This window comes from Antechinus flavipes, chromosome 4 (assembly GCF_016432865.1).
Source record: "Antechinus flavipes isolate AdamAnt ecotype Samford, QLD, Australia chromosome 4, AdamAnt_v2, whole genome shotgun sequence".
Lineage (NCBI taxonomy): Eukaryota > Metazoa > Chordata > Mammalia > Dasyuromorphia > Dasyuridae > Antechinus > Antechinus flavipes.
The window spans coordinates 181,715,603-181,741,448 of NC_067401.1; the positions used below are offsets into that span (position 1 = coordinate 181,715,603).

Below are 25,846 nucleotides of genomic sequence, written 5' to 3' on the forward strand. Positions count from 1 at the left end.
AAGATGATGGGAGATAATTTTTTTTTTTTTTAAAGTTGTGCCTTGATTCTTCATGACCCTTTTTGGAATTTTCTTGACAAAGATAATGAAGTTGTCTTCCATTGCTTCTCCAGCTCATTTTACAGATGAGGAAACTGAGGCAAACTGGGTTAAGTTACTTGACCAAAGTCACATGGCTAGTATCTTAGGCCAAATTTGAACTCAAGTCCTCTTGAGTCCAGGTCCAATGCTCAAACCACTGGATCAACTGAGAAATAATAGCTGACATAAAGAGAAGGCAGAATTGCTCAGTTTCTACATATTATTTATATATGTATGAAATATAAAGGAGATTTAAATTTAAAAAAATAAATAAATAACAATAGATAATAGGGAGTTGATAGCCTAGATAAGTGAAGATAGAGTAAAAGCAAGCATCTAGCTCCTTTTTGGTGACTTTAAATTATTGGCCCAGATGAATTACACCCTAGAACAGTGGTTCTCAAACTTCTTAAATTCCATGGCCAAATTTGAACTTCTTATCTTCTCTTATCCCTAACCCCAAACTATCCCTTCTTCCTAATTTCTATATGACTGTGAAAGGCACCACAATCCATCCCACTCACCAAGGCTTACAGCAGAGGCATTATTTTCAACTCCTCACTCTTAGACAATCCTTTGCCAATGACTGATTATATCTTCATAACTTTTCTTGGGTGTATCCCTTCTCTCCTTTGATACTTCCACTACTCTGGTTCAGTCCCTCATCACCTCCACCAACTACTGCACTTATCTGATATTTGGTATTTCTATATTCTGCTCTATCATCCACTCAGGTGTTAAAATGGTCTTCCTAAAGTTTAGGTCTGACCAGCTGCCCCTTCTTCCTCTCCCCTTCTCCTCACTTACTAAACTTTAATGGCTTCCTATAATCTCCAGGATCAAATATAAAAACCTCTGTTTGATATTTAAAGCCTTTTATAACCTGCCTCCTCCCATCTTTTCAATCTATTACACTTTACATCCTCCATACCACATACACTATGACTCAGTGACACTGACTGTCACTCATACCAGAAAATTTCCCCCTCTTCATCTCTATGTTAACTATCTCCAATTTATCCTGCATATAACTTTGTATATACAGTGAACTCCATGTGACATCAAGAACTGTCTTTTTTCTCAATTTGTATCCCCAGAGCTTAGCAGGGTGTCTGACACATAACAAATGGTTAAAATGTTTATTGAAACATTGAAAATTCAGAGTTTTCAAGTAAAAGAAAAAAAAAACTGCAAATAGAAAAAATATCAAGGAATCATGATCAAGTTCTTCTTAAACTTGGTAACTACCATTATAAAGGGAAATCCTGAAATAGACTACTTTCAACCGACCTTTTTCAGACCTAGAAAGATCCAACAGAAATATAAATAGGGTAAAGAACTGAAGAAAATCTATGACAAATCTCTGATGATTATTCAACGGGAACAGGAAATCATATACATATTTTTTCAGTTGTTTCATGCACATTTACAAAATTATTACTAATCTAACAAACAAATGCAGAAAAGCTGAAATATTAAGACATATTTTAAGATTATAATTCAATAAAAAATACTTCAATATAGGGTACATGAAGAATTAAAATTAATTGGAGAATAAAGAATTTAATCCTAAGTAATTCATGGGTCAATAAGTCATAAAAACAGCAGAAATTTTTACCAAAGAAAATGACAAGACATATCAAACATATCAAAACTTGGATAGATACATCTAAAACATTTCCTAAGGGAAAATTCGCTTCAAATGCATTCCTCATCACAAAAGAGAAATAACAGATCAATGAAATGGACATGAACTTAAAATATGCAAGTCAAAAAACCCCAACTTAAGTATCAGATTAAAAATTCTGAAAATCAAAATAGAAATTAACAATATTGAAAGGAAAACTCACTGTATAACTAGTAATAGATCTTAATATAGTTAATATTATCTAACTAAAAATCAAGACCTAGCATTATATGTGATGGAGAATATTCCAATATATAGAATACATAGAATAATGCAAGGATAGCCATTATTACAACTATTATTTGACATAAGGACACACATCAAAACCATAACAATAACATTAGAAAAATAAATTGAGGGAATAAGTATACATACCAAGAAAACAAAGATGTTGCTTTTAAACAAAATGTTTAACAAAAGTTTTTCTAGCAAACCTTGAAATCAATTTAAATTTCAGCAAAATTGCAGGATATAAAATTAATAACTACAAATATTCTGTGCATTGCAAAAAAAATTTTTAAATCTATTAGGACTTGATAATTACCCTCAGAATAATTACAGAATGTAGACAATGTTCAAATACCTTCCTACCAACACATATACTTGACCTATCTGAATATAAACATAAAACACTTTTTAGAAAAATAAAGAAGGAACCAAATAATTGGAAAATATCAATTAATCGAGGTTTGGCTGTAATGCCAGAGAAACTGAAGCAAGACAGAGATTAGCTTTTAATCTTTTAATGGGAACAGTTTGGCTAGCCGACTAAATCAAACTCATGTTCAAAAATCATTTGGTCTAGAGTGACTGAGGAACAGCGTTTATATTGGATACAGAAGCAATGCAGTTGGATCATCAGGAAGCTGTTATACAAAATTATATATATATATACACACATATATTTCTCATATATATTTCTCACAGCCTAAAGCAAGAACTTGATGCACACAATGTTGGGAATGAGTTTGGGATGTATACAATAGTGGAGCAACAGGATGCATGCAATGATGGAAATGGCCTTAAGGGGACTTCCAGTGTCAGTATTGTAGGGGTAAAACTGATCTTATCTATAGAAGTACCTCACAGGTGTGAGCCCAAGTAAGTAGAACAGAAATAGGCAAAGTCACTCTATGGTCATGCTTCTCACTTTGATCTAACATATGAGGCTAAGTTCAGGTTCTCACATGAGAAACTTACAGATGATGGGGGTATGAATTAACACTCTGATATTGTGTCCCCTTTGATTCCTGACCCCTCAGACTCCAGAGAGTCTATGAGAGCATATCCTTCTGCCTGGGCCATTTCTAAGGCAAACAACCTCCACTGATAGCCAGATCTCCATTCAAATTTAGGCTTCAAAATAATTTCATTTAGGAGATCCTAACCACTGCCCCAGGCCCCGCCAAGATCTGCTCATATAATAGGTTTCTGTTTACTCGTTTCATTGCAGAATGTCCAAAGCAGTAGCTGCCAGGACTCTGCCCACTGAGAAGACATTATCTTCTCAGTGCCAGCCTCCATTTCCCTAATAAGACTTTGCTACTGAAGAAGTCAGTTTTTCTAGAAAAGCTGACTTCTCATCCAACAAAAAACTTCCATTTTTGCTACCTAAAACTCTTTGGGTTCATGAATTCTTTCATGAAGGACCTGTGTCAACCAAAAGGGGATTTCCACAACTCTGACTGCCACTAGAACCTCATCACAGGGTCCTTTTGGATTCAGCATGGCCATGACAATATCATAAAAATAATATTACCCAAAATAATTTATTTAATGCCATACCAACTAAATTAACAAAGGATTACTCTATAGATCTCGAAAATTTTTTTTTTAAAAAGCACAAGGATAAGATTGTTAAGGGAATGCAGAGTCAACATAAGGCTAGCAGAAGAAGTAGGACTCCATAGGACTCAAATATGTGTGGATACACATACACACACACAAACATTTATGTACACACATACATAACTAACATAACATAACATGCAATTTATCTTCCACTCACATGTCAAACAAATCTTTCTAAAGCACAACCTTGACCACTTCATGAACCCCTTCCCCATTAAGTGAACTCTGGTGGCTCTCTATTGCTTCCAGGATCAAATATAAAATTGTGTTTCATTTTTAAAGTCCTTCAAAACCTGGCCCCTCATACATTTGCAGTCTTCTTATATCTTATTCATTCCCACATACTCTGCAAATCCAATAACCCAGTACTTTTGCTATTACTTGACTTACTAATAACCTACTATGTGTGTAAAGCACATACAATGGGAGTCATGCAATAAAGAAAAACAATTGCAGAGAACTTAAATTCTACCGGAAATATTATTGGATAAGATTCTGGTTAGTTGGGTATTCAGATGTTATTAATATAGAAAAAAACTTTTTCAGTATTAAAGTATGCTTGTTTTTAGCTTAGCAAGATTGCTTTTCAACTCAATCAATGCCTTTTAGTTTAATATATTTGTTCTTCAGTTTATATTTCCTAAACATGAAAAAACAAAACTACATTAAAATAGTCAATATATGTAAGATTATGTTCAAACAATCCAGCAAATGAGCAACACATTAGACTCAAACTGAGGTCCCATTTTGTCTTTATGTCCAAAAGAACTACAAATTTAAGATAATTGGATAGTCATCAAATTATTTAATAATACAAAAGTTCACCATGGTTAGTTATAAAGCTACTATATTATCCTCATACCTGCAATTATTCTTTGAAAATGTCTGAAGAGCCATTCCCCAATAGATAGTAAAAAAATATGAACAAACAATTGCCAAAAGAATAGGAACTATATGAAAAATGTCCCAAATATTAATAAAAATTGAAGTGCAAATCACAAAAATCCTGAGATTTCACATTACAAAGTGGCAAACTGGCAACCCTCCCAAAAAATGGCAATAGACATTGGAGGGGTTGGAGAAAGATAAACACACACTAATACATTGTTGGTGGAAATGAGAGATGGTACAATCTTTTTTGGAAAGCAATTTGGAATTATGCATATAAAATAACAAAAACATTCATTCCTTTTGAATCAGACTCTGTTACTGGGCTTATATCCCAATAAACCTATAAAAAGTCCCCATATATATCAAAAAATTTAAATTTAGCATTTTTTTGTGATGGCAAAAAAAGAAAAAAAGAAAAGAGATGCTTATCAATTGAGAAATGCTGTTAATTTTAGTCCCTAATGTGTGATGAATAAAGAAAAGCATGGGGGCAGGCTAGGTAGCCAAAAAAAAAAAAAAAAAGAAAGAAAGAAAGAAAGAAAGAAAGAAAGAAAGAAAGAAAGAAAGAAAGAAAGAAAGAAAGAAAGAAAGAAAGAAAGAAAAGAAAAGAAAAAAGAAAATAGATGTTTATCAATGAGAAATGCTGTTAATTTTAGTCCATAATGTGTGATGAATGAATAAAGAAAAGCATGAGGGGCTAGGCTAGGTCCTGAAGTCAGGAGAACCTGAATTCAAATTTAACCTCAAACACTTAAAACTGCCTAGCTGTGTAACGCTGGGTAAATCATTAACCCCAATTTCGGAAAGAAGGAAGGAAGGAAGGAAGGAAGGAAGGAAGGAAGGAAGGAAGGAAGGAAGGAAGGAAGGAAGGAAAAAAGGAAGGAAGAAAGGAAAGGAAGGAAGGGAAAGAAGGAAAGGAAGGAAGGGAGGGAGGGAGGGAGAGGAAGAGAGGGAGGAAGGAATATGATCCCACTGAGAGGTATAGCCCAAACCAAAGCAACTGCTTCCACCAGCTCCCCCAGAACCAGAACCACCAAGACATGTTAAAAGGGGAACTCCATGTCTGTATGGGAACATGAGCAAGCTTTCTTATACTCCTAGTAATTTTCTTTACCAGTTTCCCATTGTCATCGATTTGCATGCAACAGGTAGATTTAATTTTCCACAAACTCCCCCTTCCTCTGCTAATAGGTAGTCTAAGATTAACTTATGCTGCAAGACCACCTCTCTTGTGGGTGGCTTGGTTGCCTACCAAAGCTAGGGCCTTTGAAGTCTGGTTAGTGACAATTTCTACTACTTTATCTACTACTATATCTCCAACTTCCCATCCTGGGCCCATGTTGCAGGTCCATATTCTTTGAGTATTCTCAAAGGAGGCCAGGAATCTCCCCATCCATTAGCATCCCTGGTTTGAGTGAGGGAGGTGTCAATGCTTCGTTTTTCTCTGTCCAGATCATTATGGAGCTGAACCTCCAAATAACTTTTCCCAGAACTGGGCAGAAAGAAAAATTTAAGTCTGATTAAACGAATATAACAAACGCCATTCCAATTAAGGGGGAGGAGGGTGTCCACAGTCTGCCCACAAATCTAATAGTACCCTTTCAAGGAAGAGTTCTTTTTTTTGACAAATTGATGTTCTTGTTGGTTACTGGATAATACTGCAGATCCCTATCTCCTAGAGGACCACCTGCACAAATATATGAGCTTCTATGATATTGGCAACTCCATAACTGACGTCTAGGATTCCACAGGCATTTCTCAACATGGGTGGCTACCTATATTAGTCCGACTCCAGAATATATCAAAGTACCCAGACCAAATTTTACTTTTCCCAACTTTTATTTCCCCAATCACAACTGGGGAGGTTGTATCCCTTTGTTGTTCTTCATACAGACTGCTATTCAGACTCCTTCATAATCTTCTGCCGCATTCACTCCCAGCTTATATGAGCAACTCTCTAAAAGTCTTGTCTTGTCATTTTGACATGAGATCCATGTGCTATTATCCACATTGTACATGAGTACTATTCCATATATTTTGGTACCTAGTACAATTAATTTAGTTATTTCCAATGCTTACAGATTAGGTCCAGTCACCTGACTTTCACCTAGCCACCTTCCTTCCCCTGTCTGATTCAGGCAGTATTTACCTGGGACTGATTCGGTCAATGTCCACTGATGTTCCTCCCAGTCTGACCAAAAACCAGTCTCATGATGTACATCTGACTTATTGCTTGGACTTAAAGGCACAGCTACTCAGGGCAATTGCTCAAACTGTTGGGGCCCTCCCCACATCCAGCAATCCCTGATATGGAAAGTATCAGCAACAGTCTGTGTCAAACTCTGAAAGCTATTCTCTTTCCTCATTTAGATTTAGGATTTAGAAGTGGGGGCCACGAAGGTGAATAGTGGGAACAATATTAGGCATAAAAGGGACAATTCCAACTTTGGGTTTGATTTTGATCCCATTGTCCTGAGGAGTCCATCAGAAGCAGCACAATAGAGCAGTCACCATCTAGAACAGAAAAAGTCCTAATACAGTTCCCCAGAATATAAAGCACAATAGAAATCTATATATAGAATTCATTAATTGCCTTCCCCGAGTTAATGACTTCTTAACTTCAAGTTAATTTCAAATCTGGGCAGAAGCAGCTACACGCAAAGAAAGAACACTGGGAGATGAATATAAACTGCTTGCATTTTGGTTTTTCTTCCTGGATTATTTATACCTTCTCAATTCAATTCTCCCTGTGCAACAAGAGAATTGTTCGGTTCTGCAAACATATATTGTATCCAGGATATACTGTAACCTATTCAACATGTAAAGGATTGCTTGCCATCTGGGGGAGGGGGTGGAGGGAGGGAGGGGGAAAATCAGAACAGAAGTGAATGCAAGGGATAATGCTGTAAAAAATTACCCTGGCATGAGTTCTATCAATAAAAAGTTATTTTAAAAAAAGTTAATTTCAAATCCTCTGTAGATTCAAATACTATGGTCCATTCCTTTGGAGCGTCCATAGGTCCTTTGAGTGGGGTGTGATGAGTCCAACCAGGCTCCCAAGTCCTTAAAGCAGTGTCTGAGGTCAAAAGAACTTGGAATGGTCCTTCCCAATCTGGAGTCAGATTTTCTTCTTTCCATGTCCGGATCAGGACCTAGTCACCAGGCTTGAACCTGTGTACTGTAAATCCAGAGGAAGGGTCTGAGCAATGAGTCTTTTAAGTTGCAATTCATGTAAATGTTTCAGCAAAGCATTATGTCTTATGAACATGTCTTTAGTTTCCACTATTGAATCTAGCAACTCCCTACAGCTCCCTACATATGGATGTCCATATAACATGGACAATTATCCATGTTGCAGGTCCATATTCTTTGAGAATTCTCAAAGGAGGCCAGGAATCTCCCCATCCATTAGCATCCCTGGTTTGAGTGAGGGAGGTGTCAATGCTTCGTTTTTCTCTGTCCAGATCATTATGGAGCTGAACCTCCAAATAACTTTTCCCAGAACTGGGTAGAAAGAAAAATTTAAGTCTGATTAAACGAATATAACAAATGCCATTCCAATTAAGGGGGAGGAGGGTGTCCACAGTCTGCCCACAAATCTAATAGTACCCTTTCAAGGAAGAGTTCTTTTTTTTGACAAATTGATGTTCTCATTGAGATGAGGCTCAGCATTGGGCAATCTTATTTGTTTTTCGACAAATGATGCAGCCTTCCACCAATTGCCATGCCAGTATATATAATCCTGGTGAGACAAATCTAGTCAACACCACATCACACAGGTTTTGGATAACCCAATGACTCCCTTGGTATAGATATTGGCCATGTCTTATACCAGCTTTATGGGTTATGATATCCTGATATCCCTGCAGGGTTTCTAATTCTTAAAAGGACCAAGAGAAGGCACTTAGTCCAGGGCAACTGTGTTTCTAAAGTTAGTTTAGTGAGCTGTCTCTTGCTTGATTCATTCTTTCGACCTTGCCTGAAGAGAGAGGATACTAGGGAGTATGAAGCTCCCAAGAGATTTCTAAGGCTTGGGCCAGGACTGAAGTATTCTAGCAGTAAAGTGCATAGCCTGGTCCAAGTCCATATGCTCCACCATCCCATACCTTGGAATCATGTGTTCCAGGAGCATCTTGCTAATCGATGATGCAGTAGCCTATGATAAGGGAAAAGCCTCTTCTACCCATGCAGTCAGATGGTCCACTAAGACCAATAGGTATTTGAGATGGCCTACAAGTGGTAGCTCAGTAACGCCCACCTGGATGCTTTGGAATGGCCTGACTCCTAGGAGTCTTCCTCCTTTTGAGGCTCAGCATTGGGCAATCTTATTTGTTTTTCGACAAATGATGCAGCCTTCCACCAATTGCCATGCCAGTATATATAATCCTGGTGAGACAAATCTAGTCAACACCACATCACACAGGTTTTGGATAACCCAATGACTCCCTTGGTATAGATATTGGCCATGTCTTATACCAGCTTTATGGGTTATGATATCCTGATATCCTGCAGGGTTTCTAATTCTTAAAAGGACCAAGAGAAGGCACTTAGTCCAGGGCAACTGTGTTTCTAAAGTTAGTTTAGTGAGCTGTCTCTTGCTTGATTCATTCTTTCGACCTTGCCTGAAGAGAGAGGATACTAGGGAGTATGAAGCTCCCAAGAGATTTCTAAGGCTTGGGCCAGGACTGAAGTATTCTAGCAGTAAAGTGCATAGCCTGGTCCAAGTCCATATGCTCCACCATCCCATACCTTGGAATCATGTGTTCCAGGAGCATCTTGCTAATCGATGATGCAGTAGCCTATGATAAGGGAAAAGCCTCTTCTACCCATGCAGTCAGATGGTCCACTAAGACCAATAGGTATTTGAGATGGCCTACAAGTGGTAGCTCAGTAACGCCCACCTGGATGCTTTGGAATGGCCTGACTCCTAGGAGTCTTCCTCCTTTTGAGGCTCAGCATTGGGCAATCTTATTTGTTTTTCGACAAATGATGCAGCCTTCCACCAATTGCCATGCCAGTATATATAATCCTGGTGAGACAAATCTAGTCAACACCACATCACACAGGTTTTGGACAACCCAATGACTCCCTTGGTATAGATATTGGCCATGTCTTATACCAGCTTTAGTCTCTGCTTGTCAACCATCTGGGAGGGGCCAATGCCCATCAGTCATTTCCTGAGCACCTAGGTCCTGAACCTTCAGTTTTTCTTCTGGAGTGAAGGATGGTGAAGGCAGACTAAGAAGAATGGCAGGAATTAAAACTAGCACTTTCTGTGATTGTTCAGATTCTCCTTCCCCTGCCTTCCTTGTTTCTAATCAGCTAAGTAATTGTCCCAGACCTCAAAAGTATTCCCTGTTTGGTGATCTCTGACATGCACAATTGCAATTGGTTTTGTAACAATAAATTACCCAATACTTCAGTTATGAGCCAGCCCTTTTCCTTTACTATTTACCATCCCCCTTTCTTCCCATATTTTCCCAAACATATGTGCCACTCCCAACCATATTTGGAATCTGTGTATATGGATCCTTCTTTATCTGCTAATAGCTTTAATGCCTGATTGAGAGCGTATAGTTCACAGGTTTGAGCAGACCATCCCCTGGGTAGAAAACTGGCCTGAATCAAGGAGTTATGGTCCCCATCTATTACGACATATTGGTCCAGCCTCTTCCTTTCTACTACTCTGGAGAACTGTCTATGAACCAATTTACTCCTTCCAATGACAGGAACTCCTGCAAATCTTCCCTCATCTTAGTCTGGTAATCTATAATATCTAAACAGCAATGTTCTAAATTTACAGCTTCCTCCAGAGAAGCAAACAGGAAATCAGTAGGATTTAGATTATGACCCTGGGATCCTGGGACTAAATCATCCTTTTCCAACATATTTCAAAATCCTTGAATCAGCCATTTCCCTGCTTTCTGATTCAAGATTGCCCAGACCTGATAAGGTACACTCACAATTAAACAGCCCCCAAAAGTGAGCTTTCTGCTTTCTTCTACTAGGAGGGCAGTGGCTGCCACCACCTGTATACAAGTTGGCCATCCCTTGGCCACTGGATTCAAGATTTTTGACAGAAAGGCCGCTGGTTATCTCTGCCCTCCTCTCATTTGTGCCAAGACTCCCAGTGCAACATTCCCTTTTCTGTATTTACAAATAAATGGAAAGATTTCTCCAGTGAGGGCAACACGAATACGGGGGCTGAAATCAAAACCTTTTTCAACTATTCAAAATTTCATTCACTCTCCAGGTCCCACTGGACTTATTCTGGTCTGTCTTCCAACAAATGGTTATATAACGGTTTGATCAGGACAGTATATACATCAATCCAATGTCTACAGTATTCCACTAGGAATTCCACTAGACACAGGAATTTCCGTAGTTCCCTCTTCGTCTCAGGCTTGGCCATTTGAACGATCCCTTCTATCCGTGATGGATCCAACCTCTTTTTCCCTTCACTTTTCAGATGTATTTCACTTCTATTTCTGCAAATTGTAATTTACTTCGTGAAACCCTAAGCCCTTGTTATCCCAAGTAATTCAGGTGTTCAATAGTCACTTGGCTATCTCCTGCTTCTGCCCTGTGATGAGTAGATCATAGACATAGTGAAGGACTTTAATCCCCTAGATGGATCAAAGCCCTCCAATATTCCTTCTAAAACTTGTCCAAATAAATTTGGGGACTCTGTATATCCTTGTAGCAGGACACACCATCTATATTTTTATTTTCTTCCCATGTGTGAATCCTCCCACTCAAATGGGAATGTCCCTACCAGTTTCTTCCAAGAGACAACTCCAGAATGCATACTTCAAATCCACTCCACTAAATCATTCTAATTCATGCACCATTCTCTGGTATCCTTTCCAGTATAGTATATGGGTCAGGAACCACTGGGTGAGAGGACAGCACTATCTTATTTATTTCTCTCAAATCTTGTACCTTTATGTTCCATCCTTTCTAGCCGGGAGGATAGGAATAGTGAAAGGTGAAATGCAAGCCTCTATGAGCCCTGTTGTCAATAACCCCTTGATCACTAGTTTCAAATGCCTTCTTCCTTCCAATGGAACTGTCTAATTCTTACCTTTATCACTGGGTCCTTAACTTAACCTTTATCAGGGGGATTTGTAGTGTGCCTGGATTATTTGGGCCAGCCCAGACTTGGAGAGCCATCCATTCCTTCTCAATTGCTTTCATTACATATGTCTGGATTGGTACTATTAGAGTGACTCAGGGTACTGGACTAATGGACAATTTGGTTGTCAGGTCTCTGTCCAACAAATTTATCTGTGCCTCAGGAACCAGAAGCAGGTGTCCTAAGACTCTGACTCCTTGGTATTCTAATTCCAGTACTCTAATCAGAGGGACAGGGAAATTTTCTCCCTTGACCCCTGATACTATCAAAATTTCTGATGACAAATTAGTTCCCTGAGGTAGTTGGGCTGCTTCTGAGTTAACTAAAAATACCATCTCCTCTCCATTAGGTCCCATCCTTAAATTTGTCAAGGGCTCTGGATGGGATTTCTTCAAGTCCCATTAGGGAGCAAACCCTTTGTTCCTCTTTCTGTTGAGGGCAGCTTCTTGATAAATGTCCCTTTTTTTCCTTAAGTCCAACAAGCGAGAGGCCCCCTCTGCCCAGCCTTCCCATTTGTCCAACAGGGCATCTGACCCATTCCCAGATCCCTGTCACTCATGTTCCAGGGAGCCTATCCTTGGTTTCTTCCCTGCCGGCCCCTGGTTTGGTTTTTAGTGGACTCCATGGCTTTCTGAACTGCCTATACAAATATCTTAGCCTTCTGTTTCTGTTTCTCATCATCTCTCCTCACAAAAACCTTTGCTTCTTTTAGGAGGTCCCCCAAGGGTTTCCTATTCCATCCCTCTGTCTTCTGTAGATTTTTACTAATGTCCCGCCAGGCATTGGTGACAAAATGGACTTTTAACATAATTTCAGAAATAGGATCTCAGGGGTCTAGCCCCAAGAATTTTCTAATGGCATTCCCCAGTTTTTCTAAGAACTCTGAGGGTGACTCTTCTTTTCCCTGCATAATTTTAAAAGCCTTTTTCAAATTTTGTGGCTTAGGGACAGAATTTTTCATTCTTGTAATAATTCCCTCAAATCCTGCATGTATTGCCTATGGACATGATTATTATAATCCCAACCTGGGTCTTGCAAGGGAAACTTCCCTTCGGCTGGCACTATCCCAGCGGTGGATGTGTGTCACCGATCCCATTCCATTATACCTGCCCACTGGCAAATGCCCTTTCTTCCTGAGTGAACATGATGTTCATAATGTACATCAATTCTTTCCAGGAGTAAAGGCTAGGTCCCAAAACTGATGCAATTGTTCAGATACCCCAATAGGGTCCTCCATTGGGGACTTCAGGTCTTTCTTAAAGTTCCTGACCTCTGCTCTGGTCACAGGAGTATTAACATATCCAATTTGACCCATCCCTACTGGAACCTCCCAAAGAGGGTACATGTTAATTTGGAAGTGTACTTGTTAGGGAGGGGGAAATTCTCTAAATCCTTCCTCAATTGCTGAACCATAAGGTTGATTCATGCAAGGACCCATAAGGTGACAGTTTGCTTGCATCGGGGGTCCCTAAATCTATAAAGAGAGGTGCCACTAGGTCTTGGAAGGGCAGAAGGAGACTCTGCTGGCGCTGCCTGATGTGGAGGCACACAAGGTAGTGGAAGGACAAGAAAAGGGTCCCAGAGGTATGGTGGGACCAGTTCCTGTTCTTTCCCTTTCACCTTTGTTTGAGATAAGAACAGCTGGCCCTGGGAGCCAGAGGCTAGTCTACATAATTTCCTCTGGGTTCGGGGTCCTTCTCCTTAACATATAAATTCAGCTGTTGGCACATCCAATCCTCGGAGGCCAGACTGTCCCTCCACTGATAATTTTGTCACTCCATACAAAACAAACCATCTTCTTGTCCTTTCCCTTACATTTTGGCAATTCCCAATTCTGTAACCCTTTACCTAAAGGACTATCCGCTGGCATATTCGGGTTTCTTTCTTGTGCTCAGGGCTTGGAATGCTTTTTTCCCATTTTTTATGAGGAGTATCGCCAGGCACCTCGAAGTGCAGGACTAAACAAATTATTCTGCCTTTGCTAGATTACAAGTAGGGGTAGCCCCACCAGCAGTTACCTGGTAGCGTTCTCAGGCAGCCTTTCCCTTGGGGTCCGCAGTCCATCTAATTTAGATTGGGAGCCCTCACCGGTCTCTCCAGTCTAAGACTTCCGAAATTGACCCTCATGCCTTCTTAAGCGCTTACCTCCTGGATATGCGCGCACAAGTTGCCTGACTGCAAATCACCTTCTAGCATCAGCGGGTAGGCTTTAGCTTTCTTCAGAATTTCGGGAGCCGTAATACTCTCTATCTCGGTTCACCACCGAGTTCCTCCGCTTTGGACTGTTTTCTTCACTATTCGGAGGCGTCTCCAGGTGCAAAGTTTATTTCGGTTCTCCTGAGAAGCCGGAGGGGGTGTGTGTGGGGGGGAGTCCCTTCACAAGAGGATCCCAGCAGGGAGGCCACGTACGGAAGCAGGGCTATAAAGCAGAAAACCGCAAGACTTCTTCCCCATCCCCCCAATCCTGATTTCTAAGCTAACTGGTTGCATGCGCAAAAGTTCCCTTATTTGGAATATTTTACTTAATTCTCACTTGCTTATCACTGAGCAGGCATTAAGCAAGTCAGTAGATTTCCACACATCCTGGTATTCCTGACTGCCGACTTTCGAGAAATGTAAACTTAGGCCTAGGGTTAGAACTACCCTAGCTAATAGACCCACTCACAACTAATTGCTACTAGAAAAAAAATTTTTTTTTTTTAATTTTAATGTCTCGCAGTTTAGCGGTCCCTAAAACGCATATTCAATGGTTTTGTTTTGTGTGGCCTATTTCCTTTGGGGAAGGGGACAAAACTTGTACTGGATTAATTTAATATGAATACCAAGCTTGATTACACACCACATGCAACTTAAATATTACAGCAATTCTGTGAAAACGAAGGTGGCTCTTAAAAGAGCCTTTGGGTTCGGTTGAAAGAGCCCGTCTATTTGGAGCTAGTGTATTTGGTGACCGCCTTAGTGCCCTCAGACACGGCATGCTTGGCTAGCTCCCCGGGCAGCAAGAGGCGCACAGCAGTCTGGATCTCCCGGGAAGTTATGGTGGAGCGCTTGTTATAATGCGCCAAGCGGGACGCCTCGCCGGCAATGCGCTCGAAGATGTCGTTAACGAAAGAGTTCATGATGCCCATAGCCTTAGAAGAAATACCAGTATCAGGATGAACCTGTTTCAACACTTTGTACACATAGATAGAATAACTTTCCTTACGGCTACGCTTACGTTTTTTCCCATCTTTTTTCTGTGCCTTAGTGACAGCTTTTTTTGACCCTTTTTTGGGTGCTGGAGCGGATTTGGAAGGTTCAGGCATTCTCTCAAGAACAAGGCTCGCAAAAAACAGAGAGAAAGCGATTCCTTCTATTTATAGGCCCAATATGCAAATAAGGACTCAAGAGCCGGTTCTTTCTCATTGGCAAAACAGTAAAGATGACGTCATAAACTAGAAAGCGTATGTAAATAAGCAGATTTCGATTCTACTTTCCTATTGGCTGCTTTGTATACACTGCCGGGCAACCAATCAGCTGCTCAAGGTTACTATTGGAAAACCTATAAAAGTGCCGTCACTGACACTTTTCGTGGCTTTAGTTTTGTTCTTTTTCTTTTCCTATTGTCTTATTTTGAGTTGGCATGTCTGGGCGCGGCAAACAAGGGGGGAAAGCTCGCGCTAAAGCTAAGTCGAGATCCTCTAGAGCAGGCCTCCAGTTTCCAGTAGGTCGAGTACATCGTTTGCTGCGTAAAGGTAATTATGCCGAAAGGGTAGGGGCTGGTGCACCAGTCTATTTGGCTGCTGTTCTGGAATATCTGACAGCCGAAATTTTGGAGCTGGCGGGTAATGCTGCTCGGGACAACAAGAAAACTCGTATAATTCCCCGCCACCTTCAATTGGCTATCCGTAATGACGAAGAGCTCAACAAGTTGTTGGGCAAAGTGACCATTGCTCAGGGCGGTGTTTTGCCCAACATTCAGGCTGTACTTTTGCCAAAGAAGACAGAGAGTCATCATAAGATCAAAACCAAGTAAAATACCTGGGCTCGGGGTCCGGGAGAAATCTCCAAAACCAAAGGCTCTTTTAAGAGCCACTTAACAATTTTAGAAAGAGCTTTTCACGTAACAGTAGCTGCTGGGATGAAAGTAGACTGAATATTTTCTATAAATTATCCTTTGTATTAGAAACTTAAAGAACATTACATGTACTGAGAAGTCATTACAATGGTCCAGGAAGAAGGTGAGGAAAGGGACATGAAAGTGGTATTTAGGTTAGACATTAAAAGTACAGGCAGATAAGTGAATGGAAAGGAAGGTGTTTAAAGAAAGATAGGTGTGAGTATAGTATATATTAAGGCATAAAATGGTCAGTTTTGAAATACAGAGAACATAAGTAACAGGAAATAAGATAGAATAATTAGGGTGTTAAAGTTATGGTGAGGCTTAAATTCCGGGCAAAGGTACTACTAAACATTTCTAAGTTAATGAGCAGAATTATGATAAAGGAAAAAATTACTTGGGCAGCAAGGATAAGACCTGGATTGGAACAGGAAAAATGGAGTTAAGATTTTGAAATTGTCAAGGTGGGTAACAAATTCTCTTAGGGTGGTAACAGTAAGGATAGAGTCAAGAGACATGGATGTAAAACGAGGCCTGGAAACTTCTGGATTTAAAGACTAAAATATAACCCCACACTTAACTAATATGAGATGTCAGTTTTTATAACAATATCACAGAGAGACAGTAACATCAGGAAGAAAAGTGGGCTAAACATATAATGCACCAAATCAATGATATGTTGGATGTGAAGGACTATTGGAATATTCAAATGTAAAAAACAAAAACTACACAAATGAGATGCTGTGTCTAGAGTTCCCAACAAAAGGCAGGACTAGAGATAGATTTGTTAAAAGTGGGTATAGATAGAGAGTAAGCAGGAATAGACTTTAAATTGAAAAAGAGGATTGGGTAGGAAATAAACTAGTGCTTAAAAGTAAGAAAGGAATTGGGATACTGTATTGTCTTTGTGGCATTTTGGCCTTTTTTTTTTTTTTTGTAGCCTTCCTTCAGGAAGTCAAGTAGAATGGCTGAAAAATACCATTTATTTGAAGCATTAAGAAGTTATTAATGACCTTAAGACAATAGAATGGTAAGGAAACAAGAACAATCGCAAGTTATAAAATCCTGCGAATGCCCTTCCTTGGTACAATTTTTTCTGCTCTGCTCCCTGTCAGCTTTAGAAATGAGATCTAAGTGTCCTTGGAAAGCTAAGAACATTAACTGTTCTGGGCTCAGAAATAGGTATCTCTGTGAGTCTCAAACAGATCTCTCTGCAATAATTGGGTCAATAACCTGAGTTAAGATCTAGGTATCTTCATTTTTAGTCAATCTGGAAGAAAAAAAGATCAAGAAGTTCAAGGGGGAATTAATGAAAAAAAATGCAAATGAAGGTAGCCTAGCTGTATCAGACCTAAAACTGTATTATAAAGCAGCAGTCATCAAAACCATTTGGTATTGGCTGATCAGTGGACTAGGTTAAGTTCACAAAACACAGTAATCAATGACTAGTAATCTAGTGTTTGACAAACCGGAAGACCCCAGCTTTGGAGATAAGAACTCACTATTTGACAAAAAATGCTGGGAAAATTGGAAATTAATATGGCAGAAACTAAGCATTGACTCACACCTAACACCCTCTGCTAAGATAAGGTTGAAATGGGTTTATGATTTAGACTTAAAGAGTGATGCCATCAGCACATTAGAAGAACAAAGGATAGTTTGCCTCTCAGTCTGTAGAGCAGGAAGGAATTTGTGGTCAAAGAAAGAAGTAAAGTATAATATGGAATGCAAAATGGATAATTTTGATTATATTAAGTTAAAAAGTTTTTATACAAACAAAATCAATGTAGACAAATTAGAAGGAAAGCAGTAAACTGGGAGGGAAATTTATATCCAAAGTTCTGATAAAGCTTTCATTTCTGAAATATATAGAGAATTTACTCAAATTCATAATTCAAACCATTCTCCAATTGATAAATGGGCAAAGTATATAAACAGACGATTTTGAGGTGAAGAAATTGAAACCATTTCTAGTCATTTAGAAAAAGCTCTAAATCACTATTGATCAGAGAAATGCAAGTTAAGACAATTCTCAGGTACCACTACACACCTCAAATTAGCAAAGATGACAGGAAAAGATAATGATGATTGTTGGAGGGTATGTGAAAAAACTGGGACACTAATACATTGTTGGTGGAGTTGTGAACAGATCCAACCATTTTGGAGAGCAATTTGGAACTATGTCCAAAGGGCTTTAAAACTGTGTTTTGATCCAGCAGTGTTTCTATTGGACTTATATCCCAAAGAGATTTTAAAGAAAGGAAAGGGACACAAATGTACAAAAATGTTTGTGGTAGCCCTTTTTGTATTGGCAAGAAACTGGAAACTGAGTGGATGAATGCTCATCAATTGTAGATAAGTTATTGTATATGAATATTATGGAATATTACTGTTCTATAAGAAATGATCAGCAGGATGACTTAAGAGAGACCTGGAGAGACTTACATAAACTGATGCCAAATGAAATTAGCAGAACCAGGAAATCATTGTACATGGCAACATTCCATGTTTCAGGCCAATGCCTGATCTTGTGATGGAGAGAATCATCTTCACACAGAGAGAGGACAGTGGGGACTGAGTGTGGATCACAACTTAGTATTTTCAAATTTTTTTGTTGTTTGCTTGCATTGTTTTTTTTTCTCATTTTTTTCATTTTTTATCTGATTTTTTTGTGTATAGCATAATAATTATAGAAATATGTATAGAAGAATTGCATATGTTTACCATATATTGTATTACTTGTTTACAGATGGGGTGGCAATTTAGAACACAAGGTTTTGCAAGAGTAAAAGTTGGAAATTATCTATTCATATGGTTTGAAAATAAAAATCTTTAATAAAAAACTCAATAAAATTTAATAAAACAAAAATAGAGCACTTAAAAAATTATTTGCTTCCAGTTCTGCTACTGCTCTGTCTTTCCATATATGTGAAAAGAGCCATCTGGCAAAAAAAAAAAAAATCTTTCTTAAATATGACTTTCTCTTGAATTCCATTAACTTCTGAATTTTCTCTATGTGGCTTTCAAGTCTTTCATTTCCTGTTTACTTAATTAAATCCCTTCTTCCCTTGAAAGTATAGTAGTCAGGAATAAGTTGATACTCAAGAAAGGCCTCACAGTTGCTATTTAAATCTGCACAGTATGATCTGTTCTCCTAACTCCAAATTTACAACTTTCATGCTGAGCTAATTCACAAATGAATAGCTCTGAAGGGAAGAAATGGCTCTCAGGAGACTTATATACCCCTTAAATTTAATACGTTGGAAATAGATATTTGTTGAAAAATAATAAGACTCTAAAGACCTCAATACTTAATCTTAAGGACTTGTTTTATTAGAATGTAAGCTCCTTTATTATTTAATATCGTTCTTGGTACACTGAAAGCACTTATACTTTTTAAACATATCTAATAGAAGATATTAATCCAAAATTACATTATTTGAAGTGCTTTAACTTTCCTACAATTTATCCTGCTTTAAAGAAAAAATCATAATTCATATTTGAGATTTATAAAATATTTTTAAGGGTTTCTATGTGGTATAGTGGATAGAATGCCAGGCCTGGAGTCAAAAAGATCTGATTTCATATTCAGGTTCAGATACTTTTATATTCTCTTCATATTGAAGAGAAGTAACTGAGATCACCTTAACGCCACATAGTCAAGAGAAAACCCCATGTCCAGATCAACTATAAGTTTATTCCTATTTCTAAAAAATTCACAATATACTGTTGTAATAAGCATGGAAAAGACCCAGCATTTAGCTGGGTTAGCTGATGTTATCTTAGATTAATTACTTTACCTCTCTGAAACTTAGCTTCATTCTAATATATATGATAAAATGTAATGTGATAATATAATAATATACCCTTTCATGGGTATATTATCTAGCTTTAAATCTATGATTTTATGATCATTATCTACGATGTATACTGCCTGATGTCCTCTGACACACAATATTCTATTTACTGACTCTGGGCATTTACACAGCTTGTCTCCAGCCCTAACACTTCTTCTTTGTAATGGGCTGAAGCTTGAGTTGATGCACTGAGGTCCCAAGCACATGAGGCTAAATGGTAATTGGACCATACTCTATTAATATATAAGCTTGGAGAAAGAATGGCCCCCACCCACTCTTTGTGCAAGTCCTGATGTGTTGTATAGGAAATGACGATTTTGGTGGGTGGAGGCAGGGGAATGGAAAAGGAAGGGGAGGAGAGGCTTTTGGGATTGCCATTGCCACGGTTGGCTCGGCTCGCGTCTCTCTCTCTTAGCTGGCTTCCTGTCGCAACTGCCTATATTTGCTATCGCAATCTTTCTTGCCTATGTTTGCTATTGCAATCTTTATTCACCTCTTCACTTCAATAAATATTGAAGATTTTTCCCTTAACCTGAATTCCTGACTCCGGCTGATTTTAAATACGCGGTCATTACATTTGGCGCCCAACGTGGGGCTGAAGCTGCTTCAGATTCACCCCGCCCTTGAGCCTCACTTAAGTCTTCATGCCCTGTGGGGATATGGCCATTAATCTGTTCTTTGTCTTCCTCCTTTATCTCAGGCTTCCGCATTTGGCTATTCTTAGAGTTTTTTCCTTTTCTCCTAGAACTTATATGGTATTTTAAGGCCAACTGTATCGTATTGTATAAATAGAATGCCTCGAAGGGAACTGACTGAGGGTTTTCAATGTTATAATCAGAGAGCTGTTGACCAACCAATGCCCAGTTACCCAGAGACATTTGCTCTTCCTCTAAGAACCCAGGGGAGGTGCGTTTTAATGTACCCAGAAGTTTAGCTGCGTGTTCCCAAGCTACAACTAGCCCTTCCTCTTCTATCAGTTCACACAGGCTTTCTATAGCACCACTCCTGGGTGGGGCTGGGGGTAGGGGGGTTGGGGTGGGGGATGGAGAATCTTTACCTAGGATCTGTCCCATTTCAGCCAAAAAGTTACTGCTTTAGTCTTTAAGAAAATAAGTTCCCTGTTTGTCTTATACTCACCTAAGTTCCTGGTCACTGGAGACTTCTTCAGTGAAAGTAGGGTCCTTGGTTCCCACGCTTGGGCGCCAAATGGATTCTTGAAGAAAAAGTTTCTAAAGTTCCTCTTAAAGGACCAACTATCTTTACAGATGCAGCCAAACACAATATTTGTGCTGTATACTCTCATGACTTAACTATAAAGAGAGTAATCAGAACTCCTTTTCAGTCCACTCAGCAGAACAAATTATATGCAATCATGTTAGCTCTCACTTATTACCCAGGAGACATAAATATAATATCTGATTTAGCCTATTCAGTAGGTGTGGTACAAAGAATTGCCACAGCCCAAATAAAATTTGCAGCTTCTAATATATATCAGCTCTTTAAGGAACTTCAGGAGCAAGTGAGAAAACATCCAGGTAATATTTATATCTTGCATGTCCACTCACATAGTGGACTCCCAGGCCCTATTTTTGATGGGAATTCAAAGGCAGATAGCCTTTTAACTATGTTAGCCAGTACGCCTTTATTTCAGGAGGCCCAGGAATCCCATTCTAAGTACCATCAGGCTGCTCGAGCTTTGCGTTTATAATTTGGGATTACAAAAGAGGAAGCTAGGAGCATAATAAAAAGCTGTAAAAGCTTGCCTTCCTTTCCATGCTCCTACACTACCTCCAGGGAAGAACTCTCGTGGTTTGAGACCCAATGAAATCTGGCAAATGGATGTGACCCATTATAAATCTTTCGGTCGTCTGTCTTTTATCCATGTTGTGGTAGACACCTTTTCAGAATTCACTTTTGCCACACCAGCAGCAAAAGAGACAGCCCGAGTGGTCACTGAATTCCTCATGCAAGCATTTGCCATTATGGGTGTGCCACAAGCAATAAAAACAGACAATGGTCCTGCATACACCTCCAAACATTTTGCACACTTTTGTGCACAGTATAAGATTTTACACACCACTGGCATACCCTTTAATCCTCAAGGACAGGCAATAGTAGAGAGGAGAAACAGAGACATTAAAACGCTGCTCCAAAAACAGAAGAAAGGGGGAGCCACAGGTAACCCTAGAGAACTTCTAAATCTAGCTCTTTATACTATTAACTTCTTGATTTTTGACAAAGATGCACTGGCTCCGGCAGACAGGTTTTATAACCCACCGGAAGGGCAATGTCCAGTGCGAGCAGCTCCACTATCTTTAGATAATCACCAGGTGATGTGGAGAGACCCAGAAAGTGGTGAATGGAAGGGAACAGATAGGCTAACTGCTTGGGGGAGAGGGTTTGCTTGTATCTCTACAGGTGGAGAAGGAATCAGATGGGTGCCAACGAGCCGTATTCGCCTTGTCCATCGCAGAGAGACGGAGCAGACCCTTGAAACAAAGGAGAAGACCCAAGAAACATCGGGTAGTTCTGTTGCTGATTGTGCTCACCATTCAAAGAGTGTAGCAGTTATGGCGTTTGACTCATGGACATAGAAAATCATTGGACTTCAAAACCCTCAGAAATCATTGGATTCTCTGAGACATAAGATTGTTGTAGGACTTTAAATCCCTCAGGAATCATTGGATTTTCTGAGAAATGATAAGACTGTTACAGGACTTCAAAATCTGCTGGAATCATTGGATTCCCTAAGACATAAAAAGACTTTTGCTGGACTTCAAAAACTTGGGGGGATCATTGGATTCCCTGATATGTGAAGCAATGGACAATAGACTGGTTTTGGACTATCTCTTGGCTGCTGAAGAGGTGTATGTGTGACTGCTGTTTACATACTCTCCTTCTAGGACTTCTGGCAATCTTTTGCAACACAATGTTGATTTATATTGTTTGTTATACCGTTACTTGGGTGTATAATTCATGTTTGTTACACCACATCAAGCCTGCACTGACTGTGGGGAGAGTCATCACTAATAGCCTCTGCGTTGTTGCTATGTGCTATGTGCTATGTGTTCCCATGCTGATGGGTTTGTGCATAATAAGACCCTTGAGCCCAGAAACCTGCTAGCAACCCCCACTTCCCTTTGGTGCTTTTCATCTCCCTTCCTGAGATGTCAGGGAGGGTGTGATTATCTCCTTTTTAGTGCTTTCACCTCCCTTCCTGAGAAGTCAGGGGGGTCATGATCACCTCCTTTTCGGTGCTTTCACCTCCTTTCCTGAAAAATCAGGGAGGGTGTGATCACCTCCCCTTGGGGGCTCTGACCTCCCTGAGGAGTCAGGGATGGCATGATCACCTGTGTTCTAAAACAAAAGAAAGCGGGAGATGTAATGGGCTGAGGCTTGAGTTGATGCACTGAGGTCCCAAGCACATGAGGCTAAATAGTAATTGGACCATACTCTATTAATATATAAGCTTGGAGAAAGAATGGCCCCCACCCACTCTTTGTGCAAGTCCTGATGTGTTGTATAGGAAATGACGATTTTGGTGGGTGGAGGCAGGGGAGTGGAAAAGGAAGGGGAGGAGAGGCTTTTGGGATTTCCATTGCCACGGTTGGCTCGGCTCGCGTCTCTCTCTCTTAGCTGGCTTCCTGTCGCAACTGCCTATATTTGCTATTGCAATCTTTCTTGCCTATGTTTGCTATTGCAATCTTTATTCACCTCTTCACTTCAATAAATATTGAAGATTTTTCCCTTAACCTGAATTCCTGACTCCGGCTGATTTTAAATACGCGGTCATTACACTTCTTCTCTATTTTCTACATTGCTTTGTTTCACTTAACTAAAGTCACACCTTTGAAACCTTCCCAGTTCTCCTTAATCTTAGTGCCTTCTCTCTGAGGTTATCACCAGTTTACTTTTGCATATAATGAATTTTTGTTGACTGCCTACCTGACTAGGTTTTAGTAAAGATTAAATGAAATTATATGTGGAATAATAATGAAATGAAATAATACTTGGAATTAGAAAGTAATAGAAGATAAATAGAAAATATAAAGAAAATAATAGAAAATAAAAGAATTCTGGAGCAGAAACTATTATGCTTCAGGTGAAGTCAAAAAAGCAGGGGTAGCCATCCTTATCTCAGATCAAGCAAAAGCAAAAATTCATCTAATTAAAAGAGATAAGGAAGGAAACTATATTTTGCTAAAGGGTACTATAGACAATGAAGCAATATCAGTAGTAAACATATATGCACCAAGTGGCATAGCATCTAACTTCCTAAAGGAGAATTTAAGAGAGTTGCGAGAAGAAATAGATAGCAAAACTATAATAGTGGGAGATCTCAATCTTACACTCTCAGATTTAGATAAATCAAATCACAAAACAAATAAGAAAAAAATTAAAGAGGTAAATAGAATATTAGAAAAATTAGGTATGATAGATCTCTGGAGAAAACTGAATGGTGACAGAAAGGAGTATACTTTCTTCTCAGCAGTTCATGGAGCTTACACAAAAAAAGACAGGAATGCTTTCAGGATGCAGGAAGGCAGAAATAGTAAATGCTTTCTTTTCAGATCACAATGAAATAAAAACTACATTCAAGAAAAAGTTAGATGTAAATAGACCAAAAGTAATTGGAAACTAAATAATCTCATCTTAAAGAATGATTGGGTGAAACAGCAAATTATAGACACAATTAATAATTTCACTCAAGATAATGACAATGGTGAGACATCATACCAAAATTTATGGGATGCAGCCAAAGCAGTAATGAGGGGAAATTTTATATCCTTAAAGGCTTACTTGAATAAAATAAAGAGAAGATCAGTGAATTGGGCCTGCAACTTAAAAAGCTAGAAAAAGACCAAATTAAAACCCCCCAATCAATTACTAACCTTGAAATTCTAAAATTAAAAGGAGAAATTAATAATATAGAAAGTAAAAAAAAAAAAAACTATTGAACTAATAAATAAAACTAAGAGTTGGTTTTATGAAAAAACCAATAAAATTGATAAACCTTTGGTAAATCTGATTAGAAAAAGGAGAGAGGAAAATCAAATTAGTAGTCTTAAAAATGAAAAAGGAGAACTTTCCACTAATGAAGAGGAAATTAAAGAAATAATAAGGGGTTACTTTGCCCAACTTTATGCCAATAAATTTGATAACCTAAGTGAAATGGATGACTACCTCCAAAAATATAGGCTTCCCAGATTATCAAAGGAGGAAGTAAATTGTTTAAATAGTCCCATTTCAGAAAAAGAAATAGAACAAGCTATTAATCAACTCCCTTAAAAAAAATTCCTGGGGACCAAATGGATTTACATGTGAATTCTACCAAACCTTTAAAGAACAATTAGCCCCAATGCTTTATAAACTATTTGAAAAAATAGGGAATGAAGGAGTTCTACCAAATTCCTTTTATGACACAGACATGGTACTGATACCTAAATCAGGTAGGTTGAAAACAGAGAAAGAAAATTATAGACCAATCTCCTAATGAATATTGATGCTAAAACCTTAAATAAGATATCAGCAAAAAGACTACAGAAAATCATCCCCAGGATAATATACCATGATCAAGTAGGATTTATACCAGGAATACAGGGCTGGTTCAATATTAGGGAAACTATCAGTATAATTGGCCATATTAATAATCAAATTAACAAAAACCATATGATCATCTCAATAGATGCAGGAAAAGCATTTGATAAAATGCAACATCCATTCCTATTAAAAACTCTTGAGAGTATAGGAATAAATGGACTTTTCCTTAAAATAATCAGTAGCATCTATTTAAAACCAGCAGTAAGCATCATATGTAACAGGGACAAACTGCAACCATTCCCAATAAGATCAGGAGTGAAACAAGGTTGCCCACTATCACCATTACTATTTAATATTGTATTAGAAATGCTAGCTTTGGCAATAAGAGTTGAGAAAGAGATTAAAGGAATAAGAATGGACAATGAGGAAACCAAATTATCACTCTTTGCTGATCATATGATGGAGTTAGAGAACCCCAGAGATTCTATTGAAAAGTTATTAGAAACAATCCACACCTTCAGCAAAGTTGCAGGGTACAAAATAAACCCACATAAGTCATCAGCATTCTTATATATTACTAACAAAACTGAACAGTTAGAGTTACAAAGAGAAATTCCATTTAAAGTAACTACTGATTGTATAAAATATTTAAGAATCTATCTGCCAAGGGAAAATCAGGAATTTTATGAGCAAACTACAAAACA

At 38.7% G+C, this 25,846-nt stretch overlaps 2 protein-coding genes and 1 long non-coding RNA gene across 3 annotated transcripts; 1 reads left to right on the forward strand and 2 right to left on the reverse strand.

Annotated features, from left to right (window-relative positions):
* Positions 1-1,206: 1,206 nt before the first annotated feature.
* LOC127560824 (uncharacterized) lies at positions 1,207-14,298 on the reverse strand. Its single transcript, XR_007953412.1, has 2 exons — positions 13,791-14,298; positions 1,207-7,688 (listed from the first exon to the last, which is right to left on the reverse strand). It is a non-coding gene; the product is annotated as an uncharacterized LOC127560824 (long non-coding RNA).
* A 43-nt stretch (positions 14,299-14,341) lies between these two features.
* Positions 14,342-15,040, reverse strand: LOC127560817 (histone H2B type 1-B). Its single transcript, XM_051995693.1, has one exon. The coding sequence runs from the start codon at positions 14,948-14,950 to the stop codon at positions 14,570-14,572; it is 381 nt and encodes a 126-aa protein (XP_051851653.1). The 5' UTR covers positions 14,951-15,040; the 3' UTR covers positions 14,342-14,569.
* A 156-nt stretch (positions 15,041-15,196) lies between these two features.
* Positions 15,197-19,104, forward strand: LOC127560810 (histone H2A type 1-H-like). Its single transcript, XM_051995687.1, has one exon. The coding sequence runs from the start codon at positions 15,268-15,270 to the stop codon at positions 15,658-15,660; it is 393 nt and encodes a 130-aa protein (XP_051851647.1). The 5' UTR covers positions 15,197-15,267; the 3' UTR covers positions 15,661-19,104.
* Positions 19,105-25,846: the final 6,742 nt, after the last annotated feature.